The 18,916-nt window shown below is 40.4% G+C and overlaps 1 protein-coding gene across 2 annotated transcripts in view; it reads right to left on the bottom strand.

Annotated features, from left to right (window-relative positions):
- lrmp (lymphoid-restricted membrane protein) overlaps nucleotides 1–18,916 on the bottom strand; it is a 23,127-nt gene continuing 4,211 nt past the window's right edge. The window contains exons 1-36 of one of the 2 annotated variants that reach the window (XM_079454061.1): nucleotides 18,684–18,797; nucleotides 17,413–18,062; nucleotides 17,189–17,299; nucleotides 15,955–16,135; nucleotides 15,248–15,306; nucleotides 15,073–15,148; nucleotides 14,803–14,961; nucleotides 14,607–14,724; nucleotides 14,273–14,323; nucleotides 14,106–14,183; nucleotides 13,944–14,000; nucleotides 13,693–13,752; nucleotides 13,541–13,605; nucleotides 13,356–13,449; nucleotides 12,899–13,036; nucleotides 12,651–12,752; nucleotides 11,929–12,080; nucleotides 10,997–11,108; nucleotides 10,238–10,532; nucleotides 8,395–8,447; nucleotides 7,792–7,873; nucleotides 7,481–7,628; nucleotides 6,983–7,055; nucleotides 5,245–5,291; nucleotides 4,736–4,803; nucleotides 4,481–4,656; nucleotides 4,139–4,217; nucleotides 3,963–4,011; nucleotides 3,827–3,854; nucleotides 3,590–3,730; nucleotides 3,081–3,215; nucleotides 2,818–2,965; nucleotides 2,704–2,744; nucleotides 2,545–2,613; nucleotides 2,397–2,449; nucleotides 1–867 (exon numbers count right to left, since the gene is read on the bottom strand). In XM_079454061.1, coding sequence (XP_079310187.1) covers nucleotides 606–867; nucleotides 2,397–2,449; nucleotides 2,545–2,613; nucleotides 2,704–2,744; nucleotides 2,818–2,965; nucleotides 3,081–3,215; nucleotides 3,590–3,730; nucleotides 3,827–3,854; nucleotides 3,963–4,011; nucleotides 4,139–4,217; nucleotides 4,481–4,656; nucleotides 4,736–4,803; nucleotides 5,245–5,291; nucleotides 6,983–7,055; nucleotides 7,481–7,628; nucleotides 7,792–7,873; nucleotides 8,395–8,447; nucleotides 10,238–10,532; nucleotides 10,997–11,108; nucleotides 11,929–12,080; nucleotides 12,651–12,752; nucleotides 12,899–13,036; nucleotides 13,356–13,449; nucleotides 13,541–13,605; nucleotides 13,693–13,752; nucleotides 13,944–14,000; nucleotides 14,106–14,183; nucleotides 14,273–14,323; nucleotides 14,607–14,724; nucleotides 14,803–14,961; nucleotides 15,073–15,148; nucleotides 15,248–15,306; nucleotides 15,955–16,135; nucleotides 17,189–17,299; nucleotides 17,413–18,031 — 4,179 coding nt within the window. In that variant the 5' untranslated portion in view covers nucleotides 18,032–18,062; nucleotides 18,684–18,797 and the 3' untranslated portion in view covers nucleotides 1–605. Of the gene's footprint in view, nucleotides 868–2,396; nucleotides 2,450–2,544; nucleotides 2,614–2,703; nucleotides 2,745–2,817; nucleotides 2,966–3,080; nucleotides 3,216–3,589; nucleotides 3,731–3,826; nucleotides 3,855–3,962; nucleotides 4,012–4,138; nucleotides 4,218–4,480; nucleotides 4,657–4,735; nucleotides 4,804–5,244; nucleotides 5,292–6,982; nucleotides 7,056–7,480; nucleotides 7,629–7,791; nucleotides 7,874–8,394; nucleotides 8,448–10,237; nucleotides 10,533–10,996; nucleotides 11,109–11,928; nucleotides 12,081–12,650; nucleotides 12,753–12,898; nucleotides 13,037–13,355; nucleotides 13,450–13,540; nucleotides 13,606–13,692; nucleotides 13,753–13,943; nucleotides 14,001–14,105; nucleotides 14,184–14,272; nucleotides 14,324–14,606; nucleotides 14,725–14,802; nucleotides 14,962–15,072; nucleotides 15,149–15,247; nucleotides 15,307–15,954; nucleotides 16,136–17,188; nucleotides 17,300–17,412; nucleotides 18,063–18,683; nucleotides 18,798–18,916 lie in introns of those variants that run through there. The other variant, XM_079454060.1, reaches the window with a different exon arrangement.

Here is an 18,916-nt window from a genome sequence, read left to right on the forward strand (position 1 = left end):
AACATTCATAAACCTGTTTTTCTGAAGTAAATCTTAAGAATAGTAAGATCAGTTTCTTTTATTGTGCAAAGTCTTTCTCACTCTCTTTGGAACATACAAAAGCATGTGATTTCCTAACAATGAACACCAAACCAACAGCTTCAATGGAATAAAAAGTGTTTGTAACAGTTAATGATACTAAAAAAGTACATGGATGTCTACAGCACTAAAACTGTAAAATAATAAATTAACAAAAAATATTTTTTTAAAATATCATCTCAATACTCTTTCAAACTGCCCATAAAATTTCCAATCATACATTTTTAAAAATGAAGGAAATGTCTTTAAAAAAGGCAGCCTTTCAGCCAGCGATTTTTGTGAACAGACTGCAAGTTTCATCCCGATGCAAATCAGCACTTTGATTGGCCGAGTGTCTCATACAACTAACAGCCAACATGACAATGTTGTACACAGCATTTCTACAAAGCTCCTAGCTGTCCAATATTTCAGCACATCCACTTCCTCTGTCACAGGGAGTACCACTGGCACTCAAATTTGAGGTTTTTCTGAATGTCTCTTATGCAAATCATGACAGCATCCTCCCCAAGACCTTCTGAACCCCCGCATCACACAGGAGGTTGCCCGTTGTACCTCATCCCCGTGTAGGGCCACAGAATCTGCTGGATGGTCTTCCAGGAGTCCCCCGTACCCACAGGAGCGGCATCCACCCTAGGCTGTAACATCAGGCTCGCCAGTAGGGCCAGGAGAGTAGCTAGCACTACAAACAAAGCCAACCATATCCAAATGCTCCTGGTGCCTCTGGTCACTGCTGGTCTCACCTCCGTCAAAATGCTGGGCGGAGCTTGTTCTGTTGGGCTGGGACTAGGGCTAAGATTAAAAGTGAGAAATATATAAAGAACAAACAGCATGTTTTTGAGTTACTGTGGTCGTTACAATTGTCACGTTTAAAATTAGAATAGTTACATTGAAGTAGTTATTAATCAAGTAGCAAGATCTACTAAACGGAAAACTAAGCAAATAGTTTATGCAATAGCGCCCCTTGGCAACACTGAGAATTCATTGTACTTGCATCGATTGTGCTCCTACATTTCAAAAAGGCAAAACATGAAATAGGTTGTATAGCTTCTAAGTATACTTGCTCATCCTTAGAGTTCGTTTTGGGCCCTATGAGTCATAAAACATACAAAGCTGTCTCCAATCAACGAAGCCAAATTAAGATTTGTAGCATGTATAACCCAGTGCAGATAATAATAGAGATGATTTTTTGATCTGCATTTAAAGATGGCTAAGACGGGAGTGAAAGAGAAAGATAACAGCTGTTACTGCAAGCCATTTTTTACACAAGAAATGATCAAGAATCAAAAGAATATATATCTTACAGCAAGACGACAATAAACATTGTAAAGTTATGAACAAGTTCGGAGTGCTGCGTTTTAAGAAAAGAGATTGTCAGCTCACAACTGTGGGATCAGAATACATTGCCAAATGCCTCCACCATTGTGGAGAGAAAAGAACTCAACTCGAGTCTCTTGAGCAGACTGCGTGTCTAATTGTTATGAAACCACAGTTGGGCTGTTTAGACGGTTTGAAACATTGCTGAATACATGCAGTGTGTTTGTTTCATTGAGTTGAAGAAAAAAGCCAAGCCGGCAAACTTCACAGGTGTGCATTTCATAGCTGCTTTGGTTTTTCTAACTTTGGTGAGCCAGCAGCGGAAACCATATAAACTGGAAACCCTCAATTTGTAGCAGTCTGAAGCAGAAAAGTAAACCGATACATGGAGGCGGCCGGTCCACTAACGTTTGGCCTGGCATTATGAAGGATGTAATAAGTTGTGTTAGGCTAGGCCGCCGGTTCTCCTGTAGTTCCTCCTTCTCCTCCTCTGAGTGGGAGTCTGTGTCGCTTCCATACCTGTGCAAAGTGCATCAACGTCTACTGTTTTGATATCTGTTGCGGCTCTGCATGCAATGATCTTTCGGCGGCACATTTGACATCGGACGGAAGACGAACAGTACGCGGGTACTGTTCCTTACCTATTCATCAGAATGGGCTCGTCAATGTCGGCCCAAGTACCAGAACTAATGAAGCGCCTAAGCGGTGGCCTCTTGCCTGCTGCCATATTCCTGTAAAGCGGTCGACACAAAACCATGACATCCATTCTCACAGTGCCAAGACTAGATATGGATATGGTTCATGTAGCACAAGTGTCACCATCTGCTGTATTGCACTAGTAACACCAGGGTCATTCAAATCCCACAGAACAAACTTTTAATGTATACCTGCAGTTTATTTTGTGTCTGCCAAATGTCAAGATGTATTATTCACTTTAGTTCTCGCTTTGAGACTTTACAGCCACAGTGGACAATAAGATGCGTTTGTTTAGTGTCTTTACTTACCTTGGTGACCGGCGCGAAAGTCTGTCAGGCTCTGTCTCTACTGTTTCTTTGGTCTGTTAGTAACAATCATAAAAACGATTCATAAGAATTACAAATGAAAATGACTTAACTTTTTCTATCTACTCAAATGTATCTTTCTGCAACTCACCGTGTCAAAGTGAGTGAGTCCTGCACTGTTGCGGGGAAGGGAAGCTATACTAATGCGTCGGCTAGTGACCTTAGGACAAAACAGATACATACATTAGAAAGGTATATGCAAAAACGACTTGGTTCTCTAAATGCTGTGTTGCATATGCCTTCAACTCACTCTGAAAAGTTGTGCGGTTGACTTCTTGTTTCTAAAATCCTCTGCAAGAAAAAAAACGTGATTAATACAAACTCCAGAGGATTCTGTACTGCAGTGTGTTCGTTCTAGCATTACCCCTTTCATTTTGGGACCCAAGCGACCTCTCGTTCGGCGAAATGTTCTCCCTAAGCTCCAACAGCTCCGTATGCTCCTTGGTGTGCATCCTCTTCAAGTTCTCCACATGCTGAATCATCACCTCCACGGCTTTACCCACCCGGCTCTCCTACACACAACAAAGTTTAAGGTAAACATGCAAGCTACTTTGCTCCTTACCAAGTTTTTCTTTAATGGGTTAGTTAAACACGAAGAATCAATCTGAGGAAGAGTAACACAATAACCTGATGAATGGCCCCGAGCATCTCTGAACGGCTAGACACTCTGGTCATGGACTGGACAAGGACCTCCAGGTTCTTCTGCAAGCGTTGAATGATCTCCATGGACTGGTTGTCCTCCTCACATCGTGGGATCAGGGCCTATGCAAACAACCCCAAAATGAGTTGTTCACAGCATAATAGCAAGAAAGTCGTAGGCAGATTACATCAAGTACACGCCCTCATCCTCAAAACCCATGAACAAAACTGTACGAGGGAGAGAAATATGACAGACCACATTAAATTTGGACTCACTTCCATATTGTTGGAGCTATGCAGACTATATTAATTTAAATGAATATTATTGGTCAATTTAAGACATTTTTGTTACTCCTGCATAATTGTATAATGGATGAACTTTCTATTATTTTCCTAAAGAAATGCAGTTTTCTGAAAAAACTAATTAGACAAAGTCAATTAAACAGAGTACATCTTTTCTTTTAAAAAAAGAAGGAAGCCTGTGAACCAACACAGACCTGAAGCAGCCCTTGACAGCTGGTAACTTCCTTACGGACATTCTCCTCGGCCAGATCTCGCGAACGCTCCTCCAACCGAAGCCTCTTTTCCAGGGTGAACATGTCACATTTGAAGCCAAGAGATAGCCGGTGGAACTCCGCCTGGCAGGGGGGAACAAGGTAAAAATTAAGTTCATCAACTATTTCCATTGTTATGGTTAAACGGTCAAGGAACTTGAGTTGAGAAAAACACCTCACCTCAATCTCTTTGTCATTGGACGACAGGCTGCAGACGAAATGGACAGTCAGGATTATGCCAAGTGAGTCATGTGAAGACATGCTTGAATCTCATTCAAATTTATGAATATCAAATCAATACACAAAGCATCTTAACCTGTTCTTGTCATCGTTGGTGGCAGTCTCAGACACAACAGATGTATCACCTGTGATCACGTGATTGGAATGAAATGGTATAAATATACAGCACTAGAACTAGCATTCCAAGTAGTATAAGACTTTATATTATATATACAGTAAAATCAGAGAGAGCGAGCGAGAAAACGTATCTACCCTTTTCTTTAGCAACTGCCATCTCACTGCCCTCTTGAGCCTTGGGCTTCTCAGCACCAGGCATACTGGGGGTCACTTCCTACAAGCCATAAAAAATTGTTGTTATGGTTTTTGTTATTGATATTTTTTGTTTTGTTATACTGAATGTCTGTGACCCCTTAAATGTAAAATGAATGTACTGTGGCAGTTCACACTGAGCATCGGATGACGCGTTTTAAACATTGACAAGACTAATTTTTCTTAACATAATTCGATAGAACGTGTTTTTGGATGGTTGATGCATAAAACCAGCAAAGTGAATTTTATAAAAGTACAGAACACATCTCACACCTCAGTACTTACCTTGTTGAGCTTATTCTTCAAAGCCAGGAGGTTTATCTTGGAGTCTTGTGCAGCGGGGACCTTTGGAAGATCACTTCCCTTCACTGTGGCTGTCACATCCTTTGCTTTGTCAGAAAGATCTTTTGATGGGGAAGTGGTGGCTGCAACAGTTTCTTTACTGTCAGACTTGTTTTTGTCTGGAGACAAAGAAAGAAACAAGTCTTTGTTGCTTTTATGTCAATGGTCAACTCGGTCAACGGTTTTATTTTCCTCTACCTGGTGACTTCCCCCCTGCCACATCTGGTATTGCCTCCTCTTCCTCCACTACTGCCAACAAGGCACTCCTAAACACACGATACATAATGGGGAAATACAGTGTGTAGTTATGCAATTGTATGTAAAACCTGTGCGATAATGTTGTTTTGCCGAACCCATGTGTGATAGTACGCTACAGAACATGCATGCTATTTAATGACTTCAATAGACCACAAATGTAAGATTACAGCTAGTAAATCGTTTGAACTAAAAAGCAATATTAACAGTTAAGGGAGCAAAAAAGACAATACAAAAAAAGCTAAAGCTATGCAGATAAACACACAAACTTTATTCTTCATCAATTGAAGTATGATTTAGTGCAGCATGCTCAAACTCACACTGGTTACGGATTGTAAATTCCCAATCATGCTCTATGAGCAACAGTAAGAAATGCTTACTGTTAATAATAAGTGCATTCCAAGATGCACCAGTTACACCAATAAGAACATCAAAAAACAGGAAACGCTCACCTGTCTGATTTCGCAGACACTTCCGAAGGCTGTCCCTCGCTTAATCTCTACGGAAGACGACAAAACTGTATTATGACCCAGTGACACACTCCGAAAAAGAAAACACTGCACACGCTTCTTATACCCAACTTCACATGCAAAGCCTCACACACAGAGCTCCATACCTGTCCCATGACATGTCAAATGAAATATGAGAGACATTCAGAGAGAGGTGCTCAATTACATAATGCGTGTGAGAGTTGTACAGCTGATAGAGATGGAGAGAGGGTGGTAAGGACAAGAAGAGTGAGGGAGCGAGAATGCGAGGCTGAGAGAGGGAGGGAGAGCGCACTTGTACTGGCAGAGTTCATGAAAGTGGGAGGAAAATCCAGCTAGGCAGTGCTATACTTGTTCCAAACATAGTAAGGCAGAAAACAACCATTTCTCTGAGCACAATATTCCGTTATTAATACTATAACAAAATTCATGCAAGGAAACAGGGCATCACAATCTTTATCTATCCCATTAGGACCTGTTCGAGCAGAATATTTAAGGTGATAATTCACATTAAATAGAAAGTTCTGTCATCATTTGGTCACCCTCTTGTCATTGAAAACCTGTATGACTTTAGAACACAAAAGAATATATTTTGACGAATGCTGGTAACTGGCCCATTGACTTGCATTGGTTGTGTCCATACAATTGAAGTGAATTTGTGCCGGCGCTGTTCTGTTACCGACATTTTTTTCTAAATATCTTGCAGAAGAAAGAAAGTCAAACAGGTTTGAAATGAGTAAATGATGACAGAATTTTCTATTTAGGGTGAACTATCCCTTTTATTACGAGACAAAATACTATAGCAGCCAAGCTGAAGAATTCTGTTTAGACCATTTTGACTGGCATCGCCTGAAAACCCAGTTCATCAACTTCCTCCAAATGTCAGATCTATATCTAATAGACAATTCACTAAAAAACTAATGTAAAAACAGAAAATGTTTAACCATTCTGCTCCTTAGATACCCGAATTGACCACTGAATAAAGACCAATAAGATATTCTCTAGCAAGAGATTCTTTAATAAAACCACACAGAACTAATGCAAGCTGTAGACACATCTATGTAACCCTCATCCTTAGCACTAAAATCAAGAGAGAAAACATTGCAGAAGATAGTGAGATTGATGTGAATAAACGCATGTGACAATGTCAATAACTTTAGCTTACAAAAAGAAACACATTAAAAAAATGCCGTTCAATTTGCAATCTGTTGCATCACTTTAATCTTTAACTAATGTGCACTTGACTATGAATAACATTACAACAATTGACATTGTAGATTCATATTTAAAATATTTTGTTTCATGTTTTGTATATCATTTTGGATGAACAATTAGACAAACTACACTTTGTTGTATAGCAATAGTAATTTTCATTAGACTGTTCATGCACAGCATCACACAAGAGCTGTCAAAATTAACACCCACAGCTCAAGGAGATCACATTGATAACACCCTCTATGCATTGTCACATTCCTGAGACAATCCAGTTTACCGTCATGTAAATCCCTTGCAATCCACCAACGATTGGGGCCCGACACATAGGAAAGCTTCTCTCTGACGGCACGCAATGTCCGAAAGTTTTTTTGCAAAGGAACGTGACGAGATAGAAAGAGCAATAGAAGAGGAAGTGGGGAGAAAAGGCAAGTGTTGTTACGAGCGCAACAAGCTTCCCCTTAAGTTTCCTATGCTTCCTCTTACTGACCTGCGAGTTGCTCATGTTGGTTGCGGCAGGTTCTCCCTCAGGTCCGCTGATTGTAGTTCCAAGTTCCTGGATCCTGACCCGAAAGGAAGAAATACTGTCACTTTTTTGTATTGTTTTTCTGATCTTCCTGGATGCAGCTGCACTCAATAAATGCAAGCGCAGCCTGTGCTCTCCATCAGAGAGTGGATGGGGCGTCAGTCCGAGCCTGGCCACACAGGTGCATGGTGAGCATGCAAAGCGGGCAATGGCGTCGCCAGTAGTCATTGCTTAATAAGCGTACACAAACCTGCTCTACGCACACACAGGAAGAGAGGTCACACATTTGACTGGCAAATGTGATCTTTGGGAGTGTGTGGGAGGCATTACAAATGAAAGTAGACCATAATTTCTTTTTGGTGAATCATTAACTAGCACTTCATAGCAACGAGCCAAAGCAAACCCACCAGCAAATGGCGATGCATGGAAATTGCACGCGCGCAAATGAGCGGGGCGCCTCACCTTTCCGTCACGAAAATAGGTTCTCCTGCTTCAGGCTGACCATTGGAGGGAGATACCATTTCGAAGGTCATAAGGGAGGGCGGGTAAGTGAGGTCTTGGACTGATGTCACCTGTTCCTGCAGATTCTCGGAGCTCAATGACTGGTCATCTAGGGTTAAAGGAGAGGACAAAACTTAAAAATGGATTTGAAATAAAAAGCTTCATGTTACAATGAAGGTTTTTTAAATCCAATGAAATATCTATAATTCTGTCCAGTGTGGTGCTAAAATAATCGAGTGCGTGAGGCAGAGAAAGACAGAAAGAGCTCTTACTAGCACATTGACTGTGGGTGTGAGGAGCAGTCTGCCCGTGGGCGTCCTCAGGCCCAGTGCATTCTGGGAGTCTGGCTTCGTCCTGCAGTGGCCAGAAAAAGAATTAGAAGGCTCTCCAGAGACATACGGGCTTGACTACTTTTGACTAATGATGGACTCAATTCCATACTTCAAACATTTGCAAGGCAAATCATGACACATTCTCTTAGTTTCTATCTATCTGTCTAAAGTATATATGTTTGTGTGTACGCAGACAGCCTGCTCTAAGGGTCATGCTATATCCTGCCAGCATTCAGGAAGTAGTTTTATGGACCCTCCATAACACCAGCATCACTCTGGCAATAGGAACTAACATGGACCCATCAACCAATCATGCAAATGCAAAAAAATGCACTGAATTGCCATGACGACTAAAAGAACAACATAGCTAAATGTGCCTAAACATGACAGGGTCACCCAAAAACTATCAGTTTCATGGTCACAGTTAGCCACTGGAGGCCCAATTTGCAGGAAATGGTAAATCTCACAGACCGCTTCATAAGATACAACAGTAAAAAAATGAATTTAGTACTATGCTAAGAAAGGTGAGAAAATCAGATCTACCTTTGGAGACATGCAACGCCTCTGCATTCCTCCCTCACACACAACTGGAGATGCTGAAGCAGAGGAAATACATTTAATACAGTAGCAATGTTACAAAAATTATATTTATTTATTTAATAAAATATTTAAAAGAATTCCCACATTAGAATGGGGAACTTCTATATCATATAGAGAAAAAGATATCACACAACATTAGATTATTAAAGGGGTGATTCGCCGGAAATACGCGTTTTTCTTTGGTGTTATAAGTTGCCCATGCATGTATTAGACACGAAAAATTGCAAAAATGTAGGTGTCGAAACAAAAGAGGCAATTTATCTAGACGCGAATGCTCATCCAGACCTGCCTGAAACGTCTCGTGTAACCACACCCCGGCGAATCTACGTCAGTTTGTAACACGATTTGACTAAGACCGCCCAAATCTAAATGCAAGTAAAGTGGGCGGTTTTGTAAATCTAATTCGTACAGTCGCCGGCGCAGCCATGTCGCGGCGACGATGTGTGTTTCGTTGTGAAAAGAAATCCTTTGTTTGCCCTGCCAAAAGACCATACAACGAAAAACTAATGGTTACATTTTATTTTCAACATTATTCCAGAGAAGTACAATCCAAATGTTCAGGTTTGTGCAGAGCATTTCACCAACAATTGCTTCTCGAATCTGGGAGAGATCAAGACCGGCTATGCACGGAAGCTTTCGTTAATAAGTGGCGCAATTCCAACAGTTAAAACTCTTCAAGGTCTGTCTGGCGCTTCAGATTCGCAGCCTGTAAGTATATTTTCATCGTGAAAGACTTTGTTAAGGACTAACGTGAGTTGAGTTTGATGATGTTTCTTTGTGTGATCTGCAAATGCAGACATGCATGCAACGTGAAAAAAAGACAAAGTCCTAATAATCAGTAATTCGTTCCAACTAGAGGCAACAAATGTCGTATTTCTAATGGGGTTTATTGTCTTTGTTGAGTCGCGACGAGACATGGCGTAACATTGGTTGATCAAGAAGGGCCTAAGCACTCGCAGTATTTATTATGTTACCATTTCCCTGCTGTAACGCGAGCTTGTTTCTATCTTGTATCAGCTTGATCTTCATTTTCAGGATCAGATTCGGGCTCGAATTGATAAGGAAGGATCGATGCCATTTTATCACCTGTCAGTAGTTTTGGAACCTGATGTTCCGAATATTGTAAGAGGCGTTACATTTCTGTGCGGAGCGGAGATACAAACACACAGGGTTTTAGCTGTGTCAAATGAAACCTTTAGCAAATTTTTGATTGTACATGATTTCCCTTAATAATATAAATAGGGGTCAATGTTGGTGTCATGTCGACTTGCAGTCAGGTAGTATCGATATCTCGGAGTAATGTCCAATTTGAGGAGTCAAGCCTCTGGTTAGTCTGTAGTTGTGCAGTAAAGAAATTGAGGTCTCAATGTTCCCTTACATGGCTGAGTGTGGCTATAGATGGCAAAACATTTTGAATGAGGAAGGAAAGCCAAAAAAGGTCTGGAGTTTGAGTGACCCTTCTTTTCCAGAAGTTGTGTATGAGCTTTAGAAATGTCTGCCTCCCCTGTAACACTGGGGATTATTTGATAATACACCCTGAGGAGTCTGATACAGACCTGTCGTCCACTAGGTGGGCTTTACAACCATTAACGTCAAACAGCAATGAGGTCTCAAATGCACATCACCACGATGCCTCAGTGAGAACCGCTTGCATCCAAAAATATTTTTCATTATAAACTAAACAAACTTTAAATGCCTATTTAAAGATATAGTTTTGTATGCCACACTGATAACAATCAGTCATGTGTGATAAAAACAAGTAATTATTCATGAACATTGTCCTCACCTTGTGATTCTTCATCTGGTAAAGTAGTATGAGAAAGACTAGAGTGTCTTTGTAGCTCCTCGGTCTCAACCCCAGAATCCTGCGTCGCTTCAGCTTCTCCTTCAGCCCGTCCCATGACTTCCTGGACCTTCTCCCGGTCCTCTGTGGTCTCGGTCAGGTCCTCTTCCTCTTGTTTCAGAGCCTGGAGCTCGTCTTCATCACAGCAAAGTTCCTGGAGCTCTTGCAAGGGAGGTGATTCGGACAACACATATTCCTGATCCCACTCAAGAGACGGCCCATCCAGCTCTTCCACTACCTGAAAACACCCATGCTAACTTGTAGATAACAATTAATCTGATAACAGCTTTGTGAGACTAATACAATCACTTTGATAAAAGAAGATTCAGCTACATACAAATCCCTGTAATAAGATATTGGAGCTGTAGAGAAATGATACAATTGTATCAATTATAACTAAAACCTAAACGTGAATCAGCCAAATTCTGATTAAGAAAACTATGGCATATATAGTCAAATTACAAGACGAGTTTGAGATGAAGTCAAGTTTGGAGTGCATTCCAAACTGGCTCGAATCCACACTTGCCTCCCACATGCATCTATCTGCATATTTTAATGAGACTGTAAATCTCAATCCATCTGTGATCTGCTGAAACACTTTATATCTTTATTTCTGTATTGCCCAAAGCTGAATCCAACTGTGGTTGAGTTTCAAAGCACATATGCCACATGCAGATACTGAGAGTAGCATTAGTAGGCTACCTGCTGCAGGTGATCTGGAGTTTGGCTGCTGGCCTCTCTGATGTCCATCGGAGTCTTCATTTGATCAAGTTCCTCTTGAAACTGCACCTTTTGATTCTCCTGTTCTTGCACCCTAGAAAACACAATCCAAACCACTACATCCAATGCACACCTAATGTATCGGGGTGAGGGTTGGATTCACCTCTGCATTGCAATTTCAAATCTTAAATTCTTGGAATTTTAAATTTGAACTTTACATGTATCCTTACAACTCCGGATGTATGTAAAATAGTATGCAAATAGTTTATAGAGATAACGCAAATAAACAAAACAAGATATACAGTATAAAGGCTTAAGACAGTACAACAACAGGAACTCTACCCACTCCGTAGACCCATGCAATGTCCCATTGCTCTTTTACACTAATCTCAGTGCCCCTTGGGGCCCCCAAACACAGCTGCTTCAACCCCTTGACTTCCCAAACTTCGCACTGATAACGCTTCCCTCTGCCTTTTATCCGCAGGATACCGAACACCACGGCCTTGAAAAACGTATGCTGTTTTGGCCAGGTTCCATAGTCTAATTTGACATGAGGAGTCAACCAGAACAATCCATACAAGGGATATTCTCACAAGCATGGACTGATCTGGTCCATTTCTGCTTCTTAGAAATGAGAGATCTGAATGTACCACACCATGTCTGAATGCACCAAAGACCAATGTGCATTGACCAATGTATTAAAATATTTATGTATGTATTGTTAACTTGGGACAGCAGCCGAATGCATATTCTGTAGGTGACTTTTGTAAGTGTGGGCCTGCACATTTTATTAGGTTCATGACTTAAGACACTATGCCAAAGTCTTTTTTTACTTTTATTCTCTCATAATAAGCATGAAAGAATGTCCATTCCTACATAATTCATTCTGCAGTCATTGGCTTGAGTCGACTCACTTAACTGACAGGTGCAGGATTTCGGTACGTGACCGGCGCATGTTGCTGGCCATCTTCAGCAGCTCCTTCTCCAGAGAGTCGGTGTACTGGACCAGCTGGTCTAGACTGCGGGTCCAGTCGCTCCTCCTCTGCTCAAACTGCACCTCCAGACCCTGCAGCAGTTTACAAGTTTAGCAACATAATGCAAGTACAACCACAAAGTACAAACCAACAGTAAATCTGTAATACCGCCAGAAGGCTCCAGAATGTGATAAGACAAAAGATTAAAGACCTCTTAAAAACTGTTACACTGATGTTACACTGCCCTGGCACACTGCCTTATGCATTGTGGGAATGTGAACTAGAGCAATATCACCCTGCATTGTTAACTACTGGGGAAAACAGCATGTACTAATGCGGTCCACTGAACACACACAAATACACACACACATCGAGAATTTCAGCCAGGCACAATTATGCAATGGGATAGGTAACAGTTCAGAGGAAAAGAGAAAGATCTTATATAATTTACAAATGCTTCCATGTGACTCACCACTGCCTCTCACCTTACTGTATATATTTAGTAAAGGGGGCGATTGTAAAATGAATAGATTAAAATGTTTTAAGATCACATAGTTGTTCTATTTTCATTTGTTGATTCCACTGCCTTTCCACAATCTGGAAAACAGTGACAAAGAAATCTGATGTCTGTCCAACTTTGTTTAAGTGAAAGAAATACTCACCGGCAGCTTGAGGTCAGTGTTGGTCTCATGACTTTCACTGCTCTCTGAAAGGCCTCTGAGTGCTCTGATGAAGGCCGTGCCATCTTCCTTAAATTCCCTTTTCTGAAATCATTCATGTTTGACACACCGTGAACATTCAACAATGACTGTGGACCAACACAAAATCACCATATAGGTGTCTGGTACTGGCGTTTTCAGTCACAATAAACTAATCTGTGCTTTTAAACAAATGAATTCAGTTTATTCACCAGTCTGCCGATGAGAGACTTGAACTCCAGAGACATCTGCTCCGGCGTCGGGCCTTGGAGAAGCAGAAGAACTTCACGATCCAAAGTCTCATCCAGGGACGACGCAAAACAAACAGACGAGGAGAGATGCTCCAAACCCTACACAAACACACAAGTTTAAACAGCAGCAATGTAATTGTTATGGTCAATATGTAAAACGCAGTAGCAAAAAATGATAATTCTATAAGAAACGATAAGGTGCACTCAAAGCACATGTACTCCATCCTCGTTGTGCGTCACACAAAGAGGGTGCGGATTACCAAGTGTGCTTTGTAGAAGTGGAGTGAGGAGAGAGAGTGGGCGGCCAGAGAACAGCAGATGAGAGCTGGTGGGAGTTGAGTGAGATACTTCATCCGTGGATGGGACAAAGACCAACAAGAGAGTTGAACACACACATATAGACACACACAGAGCAAACCTCCAAAGGATTCTGTGCCAGTGCCAGCTCTGTCTGCAGAGAACCCGAACTAGTCTGGTTAAGTCTGTAGGCCACAGAAAGAGACAGGCCGGGGCTGCGGACACAAATTGTCTGTGTAAGTACAAGAGGTCATACTGTACATGTCTAATAATCGCCTACAATTTTTGCTTTCCGGAAGACCTTACATGGTCATATCAGGTTGCATCATCACCATTTGACTCTCCAGTTTATTCTTGTCTGCTCTCAGCAGCTGCAGTGTGCAAAACGTACACAGACAGCTAGTCATTATTAACAGATATTAGAAAGCAACAGAGAAAGATAGGGAGAAGGAGATTACCTCTGTGACTGCAGAATACTCCACAATGGCTGCTTTCAGTTCCTCAATCTGTTTGTTTTTCTGGAGGAAGAGGACAATTCTGATATGAAATATAATTTAACAACCATAAAAGTGCATTCGTTGAAATCACTTATTTCGTGTTTTCAAAATGGAGATCATCAAAATGGAGTCTTGTCAAGCTAGGATGTGTACCGAAATAAAGTACCAGCATTGGAAAAAATGATATAGTTTAAAAGATATGACAGACTAACCTCCTGAAGTACTGAGTCCTTTTCAGACAGAACGGCATCAAATGAATGAACTTGGACCTGAATGTAGAACAACACACTGTTACACCTTGAAAACTGACAAGTTAAATGCTGTTTTTGAAAAATCAGACCAATCTGTTGCCAGAAGACTAAAATAGGGCCTACCTGAAGGTCGGCGTTAAGGTCACAGAGGTCACTCATCTTTTTCTGGAGTTCATCTGCTTCCATTGAGATTTTCATGTTCTTAATATAAATAAGACGAGGTTTAAGTTAGATTTTTCAGTTGGGATGTGTGGCTGGCTGTCTGGAAAGATGGACGAATGGAATTATACCTCCTCTTGTAAAGCAGCGATCTTGGATATGAGACTCTGGTTTTCTCGCTCCTGTAAACAAAGAAACAGCCATTATGCAGCCGTTCAACATTTGTTCTGCCTTCCCCTGTAACTGAACCATTATGCAATGTGTTTTACCAATACATCCTTAAAAAAACGCGATTCAATTTCTGAATTGTGTGTCAATAATGGGTGAACACATTTAAGAACGGGTGATAGATGCTTGTTACCTTGGTTCATGCGTTATTAGCAATGTCAATGCAAACCAACTGTATGTTATCTGAACTATGACTCGTATAACTTATTAGTGAGGTGGAAAGATTTTGCGCATCACCATCTGCTTCCTCTGAGCCGAGGCCTGAGCACGACTCTCTTCTGAGGAGGTCAAGCTCAACTTCATCTCCTCAACCTCTTCTTTAAGGATCTTCTCCTTCTGTAGTAACTGCTGCCCCCTGAAAGACAGGATGGATGGGAAAGCATAACTGTAACTGTTAATCGACACAAGACGACAATACAAGCAGAGCACATACATTTTGGCTTGCGCTTTGAGCTCCTCGTTTTCTTCCAAGAGTTTCTGGTTGGTGTCCTCCATGTTTTCAACGGCCTGTTTAAGTTTACGAACCTCTTCCTGCAGCTTCTGGATATTAAGCTGCAGGTCTGCCACACAGAAGACCAGATCGGACGTCTCTCTGTTTAAAACACAAGTGCACACATAATACATCATCATGTACATCTAGAAAAGACAGACCAACATCAGATCTTCTCAGACCCTGTTGGTTTTGTTACCCTCTTACACTTACAGGTCAGCTCTGGAGGCCTCCCCTCCGAACGCTTCCAAGCTACCCGAGGTCATATTCAGAAAAGTAGATCTCTTTGCTACAGTAAAGAGATAAAAATGTCTCCCATCAACATATCTTAACAAGTGTTTATTCTTAATATAGTCACCGACATTCTTGTGCATTAAGAAAAACCTACCTGATATACTGTCCCGCAGTTTGAATGATTCCTGATGGGAATCAATCCTAGAGTCCTTCCTGTAAAAAGGAAGAGTTGGGTTGATGTCTTAGAAAAATGTCATGGGATTAAAAACTGGAACAAAAAGTCTTCTGATTGCAACTGGTTGTGGATTGTGATTCTGGACTGATGAAAATCTGCAAATGTTCAGTTTAACGGAGTTCAAGCTGGCAATATCTACAACACGGTATTTGTTGATGAAAGAACAGCAGCTTCCTTTCAACAGGACACTTATTTTTTCTTTATGTGCCATTTTTGTGAAAACGCAGAGTGACTTTCTCACTTCCACCCACATTCTAAGGCGGCAAGATCCACCTCCAGCAACAAGTGTCGTCCACACAAACTGTCAAGACTTCAAAAACAGCAATATTACACTTTATCAGTTGCGTATCCTAATGTCATTTCAAACCTCAATGACTTTCTCTTTTCTGCAGAACACAAAAGAAGATGTTTGAAGAACGTTGGTGACCAAACAAGGACCTCTTTTACTTCCATTGTATGGACACAAGACCATAGAAACGTATTTTGTGTTCCACAGAAGAAAAAGTCATTTACAGGATTTGAATGAATTAATTCAATTTTTTTTATTTTTGAGTGAACTATCCCTTCAAGCACCCTGGTTGAGAATCAGCTTTAATCCATAAAATTAGTGTCATTTGTCTTTGTACCCCTGGTTGCGGCAGTCATCGATCCACTCCTTCATGATGGCATGATAGGTGTCCAGGTCTATAGAGATGTCCTTATGCTCTGGGTCCAGCATATTGCAGAGCTCTTCTAAACCGCTGTCCTCTGAAGTGCGACAGGTGGTGTGTCTCAGGAAGTCCACAATGTGCGATACGTAAACTTTACCTGTGGTAGAGACTCTGTGTTACTATAGCTACAGTAGACCTGAAAGTCATCGAAATTCATCACACTATGAATTATGCATAAATAGAATAGAAGCAGATGCATATGCACAAATAAATCACTTTTTATATTGAGAAATTAATAGATTTATTGTGTTTTAAAATGTAGTTGAATTGAACAATAAAACACTTAATAAAAAAGGGTAGTTACATTTTAATTTAATTCATGCTTTATAACATAAAACAAAATGTTCATAAATAAATAATTTTAAATGCACATTTTTCGCCTTTTTTTTAAAGCATTTGCCAAAAGCTTTTCTTTATCCAGTTCTCAATCGAATCAAAAAATAACATTGAACAGTACACACGTGGGGCAACCAATCAGCTTTCGGTTCAGTTTTAGGAGATTAAAATTGCGCATTTAAAATGATTTATGAATTAACTTTTAATTCTTTACGCTTTAAAGTATATATTAAATAAACAGTTTTAAAATGATCAATTTTTTATAAATTTTAAAAAGATTTTTGTTCAATTAAACTACATTTTAAAACACAAGTTAAATAAAACCGTTTAAATAGGTCTACTAATTTCACCATTTTATCCGTTTACAATTTTATGTTTTAATTATTAAATAAATCAATTGATTCTCTCTTATTTCTTATGGGCATTCCCGGTCCTCCATATTAATATGCTCCCTTATTCTTTAATATAATTGAATATGTACAAGTCAGAATAAGCATGTTGTTTGGATTTTAACATACATATTGTGTTACACTGAATGACAATGTAGCATTACTTCAACCAAATTATGACATTTTATTCTCCAGAAACTTAGTTGAAACCGTAAAGTAGACATTTTACTTGCATTTAATGTGCTTTCTATGGACATAACATTTTGTAAATGGTCTTTGACCCATATACCTGTATTAAATATAAAAAATGAATATGCACAGTGACATTACACAGACATACATTATGTAAAACTTTTATTCTGGATCCAAAAATCACAATTAACCGTTTAACAGCTCTAAAAGCAAAGTTGGAACGGTGTGGGTACCTCTGCATTGAGTGTCACAGGCCTGAAAAATGGTATCCAAGAGGTCTTCCTCACAAATCAGACTGACTTCTGCCATGCTCTCCTTCTTGGGCTCAGAGGGAAACAGAGATCCTATCAAGAACCCAAAAACACAAAACGGGAAACATTCATAACATCATGTTTTAGTGAAGTGCATATGAAGCAATGCCATCATTGAAAAATGAGCACTTTAACAGATGATTCACCTTCACCCATCGAAAGTCTCTTAACCACAAGGGCCGGGTACGGCAGCTCACTGTCCATGTTGGAAATGTCAGAGGAGAAATTCAGATTGTATGATAGCAGGCCAGGAGGTTGGAGCTTCCCAGTCTTGATATCAGTGTCGGGTACATCCAGCTGTGTTAGCTGTGAATAACGTGGGGTAAAATTAAAGTAATTGTCCCCTATCTGGGCTGCCGGGGTGGAGCAATTGCGTCGAAATGGTCGGCTGTAAGTCATAGCTGCCGGTTTTCTCTCCCCTAGCGTGCCTAACGTACCCAGCGTGCTGGTGATGGTGTAAGTAGCATTGGCAGGAGTGATGGGAACGTGAGGGGTTTGGGAGCTGGATCCTGGCCCCGGGGAGGCTGTGGGGGTCAGCATGCCTGAAGATGAGTCGAGATCTTCGTCAGCTCGGACGCCACGATTTTTCAGGATGGCCTCCAGGTTGAGGTGCAGGCCCGAGTGAGGGCTGTCGTAGTTATTGGACTGGAATTTAGGGATTTGGAAAGGCGAGTTAACCTCTTGATCTCGACGCTGAATCGTCTGCAGCTTGCGGCAGATGCTGTCCACAGGGTTGTGCCGTCTCGGGGTCACTCCGACATCCATGCTGGAGGGAGATAAAAGAGGAAGCCGCAAACTACGAGAGGGAAATGGTGCGATTAAAGTTTGTTTTAATGCTTTAAAAGTGAATGCAGTATTAAACCACGGCAAATATTTTCTTACAAATCCCATTTACGAACAAATTCCTAAAGGTTCATTCATACATTGTGTTTTTTATGTACTGTGTCTACCACACACATATATACATATATCCATAAAAACCCATAAGCATGTGCACATGTTGTCAATTTGGTAAAATGTCAATGTATATAAGTGCATATTATATGAATAAAATTGCAAATGTAAAGATGCTTTAAACAAAACAAATCACGTTTGTTTAACAGCTAATACAACATATTACAATACAAAATGGTTTTTGTTTTTGTACAAAACCTTACTCATTGTTTTGAGGATGTTTACAAAATAAAATACTAATGTCAAAGTAATAAAACAACAAACATACAAAACAAACATAAAATGACCAACTGACCTGTCACAATTATGCTAATGGTGAATTAGACATAAACTTCACGCAAACTGTAACTGTTACACAAACATGAAGACGCAAAAGTACTAAACATACACTTTTATGAGGTATTTTTCTTATCTTTGTAACACATTTATATCAGAAAAGCTAAGTTTTGAACGCCAAACACACCTGAACGTGTTCAAATGTTGCCGCCAGTAGATCAACGAATATCAGCGTGAAAGCGTCAAACAGCTGATCAGTGGAGAGTTGAAACCGTTAAAACCTATTGCGTACTGCCACCGTGCGGCCAACTAGAGTAACTAGAGGTCTTTTATTTCCATGAGTATATTCATTCCCTGCTACTTCATTTAAATTAATGCACATTTAATTAAAAAATATGCTATTATGGGTAAGCTATTGTA

This window comes from Barbatula barbatula, assembly GCF_947034865.1.
Source record: "Barbatula barbatula genome assembly, chromosome: 4".
In the NCBI taxonomy this organism is placed as follows: domain Eukaryota; kingdom Metazoa; phylum Chordata; class Actinopteri; order Cypriniformes; family Nemacheilidae; genus Barbatula; species Barbatula barbatula.